The sequence below is a fragment of the Siniperca chuatsi genome, linkage group LG1, assembly GCF_020085105.1.
Source record: "Siniperca chuatsi isolate FFG_IHB_CAS linkage group LG1, ASM2008510v1, whole genome shotgun sequence".
Lineage (NCBI taxonomy): Eukaryota > Metazoa > Chordata > Actinopteri > Centrarchiformes > Sinipercidae > Siniperca > Siniperca chuatsi.
The window spans coordinates 7229542-7242824 of NC_058042.1; the positions used below are offsets into that span (position 1 = coordinate 7229542).

The 13283-nt window shown below is 38.9% G+C and overlaps 1 protein-coding gene across 35 annotated transcripts in view; it reads right to left on the bottom strand.

Annotated features, from left to right (window-relative positions):
* Nucleotides 1–286: 286 nt before the first annotated feature.
* Nucleotides 287–13283, bottom strand: part of madd (MAP-kinase activating death domain) — a 52576-nt gene continuing 39579 nt past the window's right edge. For 17 of the 35 annotated variants that reach the window (XM_044201760.1, XM_044201879.1, XM_044201749.1 and 14 more), the window contains 10 exons: nucleotides 13031–13136; nucleotides 12803–12913; nucleotides 12190–12297; nucleotides 11844–12008; nucleotides 11678–11750; nucleotides 10912–11018; nucleotides 8418–8426; nucleotides 7785–7854; nucleotides 5125–5171; nucleotides 287–3439 (listed from right to left, as the gene is read on the bottom strand). In XM_044201760.1, the coding sequence (XP_044057695.1) occupies nucleotides 3326–3439; nucleotides 5125–5171; nucleotides 7785–7854; nucleotides 8418–8426; nucleotides 10912–11018; nucleotides 11678–11750; nucleotides 11844–12008; nucleotides 12190–12297; nucleotides 12803–12913; nucleotides 13031–13136 (910 nt within the window). In that variant the 3' untranslated portion in view covers nucleotides 287–3325. The remainder of the gene's footprint in view (nucleotides 3440–5124; nucleotides 5172–7784; nucleotides 7855–8417; nucleotides 8427–10911; nucleotides 11019–11677; nucleotides 11751–11843; nucleotides 12009–12189; nucleotides 12298–12802; nucleotides 12914–13030; nucleotides 13137–13283) is intronic. The other 18 variants (XM_044201853.1, XM_044201787.1, XM_044201843.1 and 15 more) reach the window with 2 other exon arrangements.

The following is a 13283-nucleotide window of genomic DNA, read 5'->3' on the forward strand; positions in this document are numbered from 1 at the left end:
AAATGTCAGACAATATGGATATACTTCGCATTGCAAAACCCACATCAGGTAAAGTCTGAGGCTTTCACAGACATGCTTACCAGGCATGACTGTGGCAGCTTAAGCCTTTGCTTTGGTCGACATTTAATAACGTGCCTTTTTCCCCTCCTTCCTCCAGTCTTAATATTTTTAATGGTTGTGCTGCTGTTCAATATGGATTTATACTGTGAAGCAAACTTTTGCAAAAACAAGTTTGTTTCACTGAATAGTCACACCACTTGCTAAAATAAATCTCCAAAGCTCTAAATTTCTTTTCTTTGCGACAACTTTATTATATTGCCAAAGCTGTACATATTCTATAAATACTTTTTCAAATACTGGAATACTTACACCTGGTATCTCATTTCATTTATTCCCTCTAGTTACAGCAGCTGGCTAGTACAATGACAGAGATGAGTTGTAATCCAGTTTAAAAAAAAATCCTTTCAACTTAAGCAGAAAGAGCTGTGTCCCAATGTTGGAGATGCTTCAGATCGAGTTCTGTCTTATTTACACCGACGTGTGTGGTGTCATTTTCATTCTCTAATGAAACAGCATCTTCTGAATATCCTACTGATCATTTTCCTTTGCACAGTTAAATTACTAAAAATACAAGCATGTCAGAATCAAAACAAAAGAACCTTCTTCCAGTGATTATAGCTGTACCAATATATTGCTGATCTGGAGAAACTGTTCACATGAACGCATGCGCACACACAAACCCACACACACTCACTGTGAAAGTTAATGGGCCAGCGATAGGACCAGATTCAACCGTTCTTTACTATCACAGAACAAACAACATCGAGACTCGCTCTCCTCGTGGAGCAGATGACCACAGCTTCAACACATCTGACAGACCAATCACAGGACGGAAAACTGCTGTGAGTTTGGAGGATTTTGTACTTTTGTCACAACCTGATCTGTGATGTAAAGAGCAGGTGCTTTTCCTTGGCTGCTTATTGTGTGCACTCCAAACCCTGACCAAACCGCACCGGTGTTGCACCATATATTCTGTGGCCAAGAGCTAATCGTTAAGTCCTTTTTTGTTTTGTTTTTTAGCACAAGTGCACTGGTTTCCTTTTTCTATGATGGTTGATTGAATAACTTTGGATTTTGTACTGCTGGTCGGACAAAACACGTTTCAAAAAGTCAACTCAGTTAAAAATATAATGTAATTTCTCAGTCTATTTACTGACATTTGACCAAATGAATTGATAATGAAAATAATTGTTAGTTGCAGCCCTAGTGTGACCGCATTGTTGCATGGATATTGTCACACTTTCCACAAGTTTCCAGGTGCAGTTGGGTCACATATAACCGGTGAGAGAAAAGCCAAGCAGATGACAATATTTCCAGGTACAGGTCAACAGAGGCACAGCAGAAGACGGGTCACTATTTCTGACAAAGGCCACCAGAAAATGTGACCTTGTACCTGGAAATTGAAAAAGGAATTGCTAACCCGTTTTAAAGACTGAATAACAAACAGAACATGCCGCTTATGCTGCAGAATGGGAAGAAAAGGTAAACGTCTCGTTAATCCCACTTGGGAGCGCTCATGTATTATTCCAATGTTACTTTACTGCTATCCTTGTAGTCACATCATATAAACATCCTAACCTGGCTTCTTTTGTTGTTAAATACTTGAAATGTGGCAAAAGAATGCGGCAAAAATCTATTTACCTGACGATATTTGGATGCAGCAATGTTTTTTTTTATTTCCAGGTACAAGTCAACAAACCTACAACTGACGACACTATTCAACATAAAATGAGACATGGAAATTTAAAGTAATTACTGACCCGTTTAAAGGCGGAATTAAAAACAACAACAGTGCCCCCGGCAGTCACATTACTCACTATGGTGTAACACCGGTTTCAGCTAGGTGGGTTCGGTTTCCACTTCATTCGGCACACAAACGGCACATACTGCTTATGACGACTGGAATCGAAAAATAACGTGTACCAACAGCATCGCAAACAATTCACACTATCAAAGACACATTTAACATGGCTTGTGGACGGCGGATTCAAATGGAAGCAGTACTGAAAAGCTGTCAATGAGGTTTTTACCAGCATCTCCACCTGCTGTTGTTTATAAACACCTGCTATTACATCACTGGTTGGGGGTGTGGCCTGAGTGCAAAAAGCTCCAAAGTTTGCACCCAAAGACAGCAACCATTTTTTTTTTGCCATGTGAATCGGAGTTGATTTACCTTTTTTTTTTTTCTTTTAAAAAAAACAAAAAAACTTTAAACAGTCATGTCAAACTAAAGTCATCATTCACTTCAATCAATATGTACTATAGAAAAAAAAAAGTTCTTTCTTACATTCTTCACCCTGTGAACGCCAGTTAACTTAAGAAAACCTGGCTCTGGCAATGGCTAACTACTTAAGTATTGCACATCTAGCAAATCAACAATTTGTAACATTTTTTTTTCCAGAGAAATGTACAGTCAATATGTATATATTAAATAAATACTATATATAGAAATATATATATAATATTTATTTTTCATCCTCATAGCAACATGCAGTTGATAACAGCAGACCACAGACGAGAAATTTTACAGTAGAACTAGAACAGTAATTGAGCCTGGCGGGCCGATATAGGAGAACACATCTGAGAACACTCACATTATTTTAGGGTTCAAACACTTTTAAGAAGCGTTTACATGCGGTGCTCCGGTGCAGTATACATTAGCATTTGTAGTATGGGACGTCCTGCACTACATGAGGGTCTCTGGATGTTTCACCAGTTTAAACTTGGACGGACTGGAACTTTACAGTAACCACATATCACAGAATAACTCACACAGTCGTATGGAGACAGGTGGGAGGTGTGGGGGGGGAAGCTACTCTGTAGTGAATGTCAAGGCTGTGCATGGGACCTGCATGCACTCTGCCTCGGGGCTATCCCTCACATCTCCTATCGGTAAAAACAGTTGGGTCTTGGCAGCAGGAACAATAGAAGATTTTCACACTGAGGAGAAGAGCTCGAGGGGAATCACTCCTCCCAAGTTAAGGAGCAGGCAAACATTTAGCTAGTTGGTATGATCATCAGGACAACAGCGATGAGGGGTTGGAAGTATTTACACAACATCACGGACCAAACACGTCTACACAACAGGGTCTAAAAAGGGTCTTAGGCTTGTATATACAGGAGGAGGGAGCAGGAATTGTGTGCTTAGAGTAAAGTTAGGGATTGTCAAAAGTCAGTGGTTTTTAGAGCTGAGATGCCATTTTCAAGTAGAGAGGCACACCAAGGACGGGGGGGGAGAGACGGGGGAGAGGGCGCGAGGTGTAGACTAGCTAGGAAGGGGTCTCGGTGACAGAATCTTGGGTTTTCCTTCCGCCTCCTTCCCCTTCACTGCCGCCACGTAGGAGAAAAGGCAAAGGACCGAGTAACAGATCTGATGTGCCTGCAGAAGGAAGAAATAACCATGAGGAAGACGACAGCCCAGGTGTGAGGTTACATGTGTGTATAGTTAAAAAATAACACAAGGAGCAAAGATCGACAAGACCCCTCCCCTCAGTCTAAATACTGTAGGAATATGTACTGTCGCATACTTCAGTATTTAAAAAAGGTACCCTGGGGAGTTTTTGACCACTAATAAATGTTATTTACGAGTGGGTCCCTGTTTTATTAGCATCGTGGACGCTGTCATCAAGATACACATTCCTGCTGCCAGTTTCATGATGTTCTGCTGATCAATAGTTGGTGGCAGTAAATCGCTAAGAAGTGGAGCAATTTGCCAAAAACAGCCATCAAGTGAACACAGATGTAAACGATGCACTTTTAAATTCTTTAAAAAAAAAAATCAACTCTGCAAATATTTTATGAGGAAGAAAATGCATTCACTAAGTTTGCTGGACCTCAAGGATTCACACAATGTAATCCTTTAATTTGTGCGCTCTTCATGCTGTATTCTTAGAGTGCCAAAATCCTACGCTGCACATTTGCCTGAACTCAACTAATTGTAATTTCTTTGTAATGTAACAGCATATTGCTGGGTGTCCAGATTATGAAAAGTGAACAGAGGTTTTGTGAAATTTCCCTCAGTGGTCACCTTACTGAACAAGTAAGTAACAAGACTGGTACCAAATTATCATTAAATGTTATTAACTATCCAGTCTTAGTATAAGCTCTAAGTTAAAGTGGAGCTACAGTATTAAGTGGAGATCATCTAAACATTTGCAAGGCAGTGCGACGTCATCCAACAAAGCACTGCGTTAGAACATCAAATACATGCAAGCGCACAGTCTTGGTAGATTACTTTTAAACCTGAAATTCTGCAGTTTACATGGTGATTGTCGAGACAGAGGATCAAACGATTGTCACTGTGATAAGTTGTAAAATCCTATCTCGCAGTATTATAAACCACTGTGCAGGGCTTTTTATGTTCGCAGGCTCTGGAACAGCCTCCCGTCCTACAATAAGTCCTGTTCCACCATTGACAATTTTAAATAAAGTTTAAAGACCTACCTTTACTCTCTTGCCTTTAGTTACATCTGAGGCTGCACCATGGACTTTGTTAAGTTCCCTTTTTATTTTTTTCTAATGTCCTCTTACTGCATTTCAACCTGTTGCTGGTTTTATTCTATTTTATACTATTCCTTTTGATCATGTATATTTGTTTGAGGCAGATCCTAATCCCATCTGGCTCAACTCCTGTTGTTTTTAAATGTGCTATATAAATAAACTGCATTTTTCTAGAACTCCATATCATCTTCTAATCAACACCCACACCACTGTGGACCCTTTCGTTTTCAGTGCTACTTTCAGTCAAAGAGACATAACTCAACTCTCAAAAATGTGCTGTAATCCTTTAATGACCAGAGGGAGGCAAATTGCTTCACTCTAAGTCGATAAGTTCACACATTCTTATAAAGTAAGTGTTAAGTGCTTCCAATGAAATTCATGTTAGTTTTCCCAGGGGGGATTAAAATCAGAGTGCGCCCCCACAGTTATGTTGTATGTTTTGTTTACAGATACAAATGTCAAATTGTGTGAGGCACATTTCTGCTGTGCACTTTATGACTGGTACTCTACATGCACTGATTAAAAAAAATAAAGTACTGACTGACAAAAGAAGTGAGGACTCACCATGGGGGTCTTGTACTTGTGGATCACCACTTCTTTAGTTTCAGGAACTATGCCGGTGCAAGAGACAAAACAAAGAATTCAAAGGCGGCAGGCACCTTAATGTTTGAGAGCTTTGGGGGTTGGACTTTCAACAAGGTGTAAAATGGGATGTGGGCCAAGAAGAGTCCACCTCGACAGTCAGTCAAATTCTGTCGTTAAATCCTGGTTATGTTGAATTGTGTTATTTCGACTAATTAAATGATCAGACAAACAATCCATCAAAGTCTGATGCGAACAGCCAGAGTAATGATTAAACTGTTTACAAAGGACGACAAAGGATTAAATCTGAGCTTGTGACTGTTGGTGAGACGTTCATGGCCCAACAAATGGACAAATAAAAACACTACCAGACTACAAAAGGTTGAAAAGTTTCTAATATGAAAAAAATAGAAGAAAAAAAAAGGGACAACCTCCTCCACCCCAGTGAACTGAGATTGAAAAGACATCACAGAAAAGCTACTACAAGAGGCCAAAATCCTTTGACCCAGGACCTGTTCACATGACAGGCTGACTTTTCATTAGTAACTGTGAACCCATAGCAGAGATGAGGAGACTGAGATCTGGACAGATGAAGGGGCTGGGAAATGTTAGGTATGTGGCTGAGATACAGAGGCACACTATCAGAAAATTAAGACCACATAAGAGATGAAGTCTGGGGTGATCTCTGAAATTAAAAGCAAGTGATGAAGGAAGCAGAGGAAAACTCATGGTACAAGAAAAGATAAATGAATCAATGAAAAGGATTGAGTGAGGAAATATTCTGCACGGAATACGTTTGAATAAGAAAGGAGAAAGGTGACAACACTTTACCTGCTGGAGAATGAAGGTTTTCATAGTGGCAAAGATGAGGGCAACATTACAAAAGCAGCACAGAGACACGACAGTAACCCAGCCTGGTACTCAACTGCAACCTCTGACGATCATATACTGCACTGTCATACTGTAAGTCATCTTTTTTGACTTCTTCCTGGAAATGTAAACAGTGCACTAACCCTTCAAACTCCTGCTCACTGCAGTCTAAAACACAGAGGCAGCCTGAACTACAAAACAAACCCTCTTTGCTCTCTTCTCTCCATTAGGCATTTTTAAATGAAGCTATTTAATGAATGTCTGAACACTTTCAATCCCAGTCTTTTTAAACATGGCTATTGCATTGCCTTTGTGAAATATGTGACTGACCCTTTGTCAATGTATGTCTTATGGTGGAAGAAGAGTTTTTTCCCCCATTGTCAATGTAGATAAATCGGGTGTTTTTCTGATTCTATCAGAGAAATGAAGGAGTTTAAGAGCGAAAACTACTTATGTTCAATTAATGATTTTCATTGCCCAAGAAAACTTAATAGCAAGTAACTGTACAGCAAGGTGAAATATTTGTAACTGTTGTCCTCTATTATTCATTTACATGTAGTGTAAGTAAGAGTGTTACTGTTCAAGTCTGGTACTTGCTACTAATTTTCAGGCTAAATCTTTTACTGATCATGCAGGAAAACATAAAAAAAAAAGATGTATTATCCAGTGCTCTTAAAGCTTAAGGCCGGTTGTATTCTATATTTTTATTACTGTCCACAAATCCCATGAAAAAGCCGAAACCAATAATAAGTTAATCCGTCTCTCATTACCCAAGCCCACTGTTTCCTACTGAAGATGTAAATCTTTAAAAACAGGTCGCAAATGTACAGTTTCGTATTTTAAAAGGGCTAAAGGATTTTCTAAAACAGTTGGCACTGTGGTTTTAAGCAAATATTACTCAAACAGGAGTAAATAGTGCATTTGTTGGGGACTATTTTCAGCCATGGATTAATACACATTTGGTGCGCTGGTGAGTATTTCCAGCAGCAGGATGGTTCATGCGGGATTGACTCAAAATAACCTACAGTGTGTGTGTTCATGGTAATGAAGGAACACATGCCAGTGTAACAGTGTGGCTCACTGATGTGTTTTTAATAGTTTTTGGACAACAATGGAGCTCTATGGCACAGAGGAATAATATATATCAGGCATTGAGTACACAGCTTTTTATTGGTTTTGGTCTTTTCATGGGATTTGTCAACAATATGAAAAATATAGAATATCAGCAAACTTATCCTAGCTATCATGATATTTGCTAACATTAGAAGCATACGAATCTCTATTTTGTTTTCCCTAAAATGGAGACTCAAATCCTGTACCATTTTAAGTGTTAATGTCATTAAATTATAAAAGTAATTTACAATATGTTATGCATCTACCTCTACTACAAGAACTGACACTGATTCTTATTTTTGAACATTATAGTTTTAATTTCTTCTTTTGCGAAAAAGGCAGCTGGACTTTGTCCTCACTTCTGTTTTACGCTGTACATACTTATAATTTCTCTCACCAACTCTGTCCCTCTTTATCAACTAAATGAAATGGCACTTGCTCTAAACGTCAACGCTGCCATGTGACTGAAAGAAAACCTCGTCCTCGGAAGAATTCATCACTCACTTAATAACCTACAGGCATCAGTGTCTCAGTGTTCCTTGAGGAGAGCGAGTATCCAATTTAGTGAACCCTTATTAGCTCTCGTCAATACATTTGCCATGAAGCTGAGTTACTGCCGTGCCGAGTACAGGCCTAGAATCAATAGATGGTGTAATTACCAAATTCCTCCAGGACAAAGACTCCCTTCACTGTATTGCACTTTTTAATGTGACTCAGCTCTATGAAAACCTAAAAACAAACAAAAAACAAACAAAACAAGACAGAACATTATTAACTCAACAACACTGGATGAAAAGTAAACACTTCATATTTAAAAAATTAACCATGTTAAACTTGTTTTATTCAGTATGAAAGGTAAAAATAAAACAACTACACGTGGAATGCAGGCTTTTAACAGCTAACGAAAGAAAATAAAAGCACACTATGAGAAGTTTCCATGATCAAACGCATACATGGGCGACGGTTAAATGAGGACAAATGCATTGAGTCTGCTCAAAGCTAATTCAACATGACTTGTTTCATCAATGAAGTGTATCAGAATTTATAGTTATATATTTGGATGTAAACAGTAAACGTTGTATAAAAAAAACAAACAACACATTTCTTTTTATGCTCAGAGATGCAATATGGCCCATATGATGCATACATGGAAGTTCCATATAAAAATGTAGACAAGGACACAAAATTAGATTTGCCATACAGCTACAACAGTTAAAAGAAAAGATAGAGAAAACAAAAGGAACCCAATAAGATGTAACTGCTAATAAGCAAACACAGCAGAGGTTGTGTACCTTCCGCTCCTTGCAGGGGGAGAGAGCATGGGAGAGAAATGGTTTGGATTATTATCGGACAGAAGAGCACAAACACTCGACGACACTCCGAGAGGGCACTATCCACAGGAGCCTCGTACGGATTCAAATCAATTCAAAGCTAAGAAGTTACCAGAGCCAATATGAAAAACCTGTCACAAGAGGAATCAGCCCCAAAAACTAGGAAATAGGAGAAGAAGAAAAAAGAAAAGAGGACTAGAGGTTTGACTAGGGTATTGAGAGCTGGATTCACCTTTGTTTTCCTGGACTTTAAACATCTCAGTCCCCCAGAGCCCTCCATGCCTCCTCCTCCAGCAACAAGGGCTGGCACCAACACCACTTGCTCACACAGCAGAACAGATAAATGAGGGCAGTCACTGATAGACAGTAAATCCCGCTACGGTGTAGGATGTACACTGCAGAGCTGCCCAGGGCCCGACCCAGTGCTTACTCTCTGTAATACTATAATTTAAAAAAGTCTTCCAAATGGCATCCAGTGCTGAATAAAGCTCCTGCTGAGGGTTTGGTGAATCTGTTCTACTCGAAAACCATGAAACTATCCACGAGGACGTTTCATGAGCAAATGCTCCCAATCTAACAACTGAAAATCGTTCATTCTAGAAATATGGTGCTCTACATTGAGCATCTTTGAGAAACTCATCTCTCAGATTAATTGTTTTCAGCTTGTATGGTAATGAAAAGTGTGACACTCTACCGCTTGCAATATGAAGCGCAAAAATTCAACTTGAGCCAAAGAGCCTGAGGTAGAAAAAGCAGAAGCAGCAAGGAAAAGCAGGCAGCAATCATAACAGTGACTCAGTGTAGCAATATCCAAGTTAAAGGGTCGGTTCACCCAAATGATAAAAACACATTATATCTGGCCAAGCAGAACGTTCTCATTTTACAGTGGCGATTAATGGAATTTTATTTGTGATGCTCACAGCAATGAAAAATTAAACCTGCATTGACTGCAGAAACAAGCTATAAATACAACACTGACATAATCACCTTTTAATTTGATTTGGCAAACTTCATCCAGCAGACACAGTACTGAGTAACATTAGCATTCATTTGGAGTTGTGTTTCTGTCCAAAAGATGAATGGAAGTCCAATATTCACTCTCCTTTTAGCTCTGTTTTACTTTCAACCAACTCCTGAGGGATTCAGCTGATAAATGCTCCACTATGCTCACCAGCTAGTCGCTAACTTTGACTGCCATTTGGTGCTGAGCAGGAAGTGTACAGTTGGTTTTAGAGCTTGTTCACTGAAAACAGCTGCGGCCGAAAACAATGCTATGAGAGCGCTGAGAATGAACCAAAACAGCAAAAGTCGCGGGCCGGAAAACCAAAACAATGAGCTGAAAGACACTGAAACTAAAAATTATTAAAAAAAAGTACAAATTTCTCCCTTTTGGGTACTGATTTTCTCTCAAAAAGGAGAGCATAGTACAGTACAAGGCAGAAAACTGAGACAAATATCTCAAAACCTGGACAAATTCAACCAAAACTGTCTGCATGGCTAGATACCTCTATCGATAAAGTGATAAGATTCATTCAAGATTTTTTCTCCTTGTAATTTGGGTGAACTGACCCTTAAAATTACTTTTGCTGTTGAGAAATCAGTTTAAAGATGTAGGATGTCTGATGAAGAATACTGCTGTTCAATCTTTTTTACTCTTTGGTAACTCTTTTCTTTTGTTGTTAAGATGCTCAATATGTATGGAGCGTCTGTTAGCTGCAATGGATCTCTGGATCTTTCAGCATGGTCACTTCTCAGACTATTCAACTACAGCACATTATTCACATTCTAATGAACCTGAGGAAATACAGTATATACGAACCCGACTATGACTACCTGTGCAGATGTGAAGACAACACATGACGATGTTCAAGGGTCCAAACTTAAATGTGAAAGTTGCTATTAAATAGCCAATTATTAATGAAAAGTCTTTTCTCAAGGTCATCCGTCTTACCACTGATGCACAACACACACACACACACACACACACACACACACACATTAACACGTCATCACCTCCCACACAGTAAATGAACAATGAGGTTTGAGCACCACAGATATCAAAAGAAACTTGTGTGGAAGGATGTGTTAATATTGTTTTGGGAAAAGCATGCATATGAACATACACACGCACAAACAAACAAACTAAAACTGAAAAAAGCAAATCCAAAAAAGCAAAAGCACAAACAGGAATTCTTCCTCTAAGGGAAAACATCAGGTACAAGTAAATGCCAATCAAACATGTTGTCAGTCATCGCTAACGTTTTGACTAAGATTTATTTTTAACGACAATAGAGGAAGACGTCACAAGATGAAAGGAAATGAGGCAAACAGGAGAGATGAGCAGAAAGGCAGACAGAAGTACAAGATGAACTCTTAACCATCATGAGTGATTGTTACTTTCATGCCCTTGTGTGAGATGAGAAGCAGTTTTTCTGCTGTGGTACTGGCCTCTTACCTGGCTGTGCATGAATTTAAGGTTGATCCCTTCTAGTGTGACCTGCAGCAGTCCACCTTCACCAGTTTTCATGTCCTGGACAGGGAACTCTCCACCCAGCTCCGGACCTGAAAGAAACCCAACCTGAGTTTAGAACTAGTATGGATAATAAATTCCCCAAAAACCCTCAAATACATATAAGATGACAACTTTAGCAGAATTTTCAAAAGGAAACACACCACTGCAGCCACTGAACAACAGGTGTGTAATGGTGCTTGTATTATTCCCAAACTGTTTATTACAGTATGTTTGGGTCGTTATGCAACTTTGTTTGTTTCGGTACAACCTGTGAACAAATTATTTACGTAATGTAATTTAACTTAAACTACGTCTTTTTTATTTCCGTTATATTTGTCTTCTGGTCTTTTTTAATAACACTGTTGCGTTACTGATCAATTAACCATTTAATGTTTCCATTTTTCAAAATAAATGACAATATTTTCTGCCTTTTCCCTGCTGTACCAAAAATATGTTTAACTGTGACCCTGAAGCCAAGGTACGTGAACCGTTGCACCCCTAACTCAACAATCAAAAGTCTCATCAGAAGCTACGCCCACTCATCCCTGAGAAAAGACTAGATGTTAAAAATGTTAAAAGGGCAGACTGGATGGCCATTTTTGAGAAAGCCAGAAAGAAAGAAAAAGAGAAAGAAAAAATATATAGAAAAAAGAAAGAAAGAAAGTGCAAAAAAGGACACTTAGGCACAACCAACTCACTCACTCCATACCTGGTTTAATGCTTTGCTGTCTTGCTGCAGCTCTTTCCATACTGTCTTTAACACAGTAGTAGAGTTCACGACACTAGAACGTAAAGAGAATAGTTGTTTGAATTTCTAACCAATGTTCTCCTAAAGTGAATAAAATTACAGGATGCAGAGAGATGCAGTTTCTGACCTTTTTGGTATAGAACTTATTGAGCTGTGTCTCTTGGCCGTTGCGTCTCCAGAGACACAGCACCTTGGTCTTGGGGCAGTAGGTCATGTTGATGAGCTTCTCATACCACCAGCGCTCGTAAACTGTGCCGATGTTGCTGCGCAGGACTATACAGTCATCGCAAACCTGAAACAATGATGAGTTAAGTTTAATATTAGTAAAATAAGCAACAACATAAAGAACTCATAAGTTACTGAGTTACTATTTTGAGATTACTTGGTATTTCACAAAAATGTATACTGCTTCCATAAGCTCCATTTGTAGTATCAGGAATTACACATATACTGGTAGTTAAGACTTTGCGTACCTCCATGAAAAAGATGTCTCCTGTGGTATCAGTGCCAGCATGCACAACAAATGTTTGCTTCTTGATGTGACGGCTTCCGCTGGGCCTGATGGGCAGCTCACGGCCGTTCTAAAAAATATAGTTTAGTACAAATATTTACAAAAGATGAATTTACCGTAAAACTTCAATTAATAGCCCGGGCTTTTATTTGCTTCAATCACTTTTTTTCTTGTCTGTCGTTTACCATGCCGGTAAATCTGAATGAATTGTACTTTGGTGCTCATGGTTTCTGTAAAACAAACTGAACGACTGAATTGTGGAGAATCTAACTGATCTAATGATGTGTAGCATGTCCATATTGACAAAGGTTTAAATATTTATACTTATATGTGCGATCTAATCAGTTTAGAACTAGCTCAAGCGGGCGACTCTGTGGGCTTTAAGAGGTTTTATAAATCCAGAGTACTTCTATAAAAACCAGACCCAGCATCTAATTGAGACCTGCTACAATTTGTCAAAATGTGTAGCCACACCCGGCCAGTAAAAGGGACTCAGCATCTAATTTGGGCTTGGCTTTTAATTAAAGTTTTACGGCAAGTTGAACTAACTGAATTAAAAAAGGACAGATATTCACCATGTGGGCCAGTTTGTCCAGTATCTCATTGATCTCTTGGCTGTATGAGAGGCCAATGTGGGACTTCCCCATCAAACGCCTCACTTTCTTCTTGATGTCATTTTTGTTCAACTAAACAAACAAAAATAAAAGTTGAGATATCTGGAGGGAAAAAAAATGTCAAACTTGGCATAGATCACCAAACAATTATGCTGTCCTACAATTAAAATGACAAACAGGCCTCCGTACTTTCAACATTAGCATGTATGCAATCATATTGTGCAGCAGGGTGGCCAGAAGTCTGTCTTCATCATCCTCCAGACGCTTGCGGTCATGTTCTCCTAGCGACAAGTATCTGTGTTGACAAACAAAACACAGAAAAGTATTAATAGTCCAGGACCAGAATTACAAAGTTACTGGCAAAATAATATTTGGCAAAAAAAATAATATGAGAATCAGACAGTGTGAATGACAAAAGATTGAATAAAATATCAGCCATGTT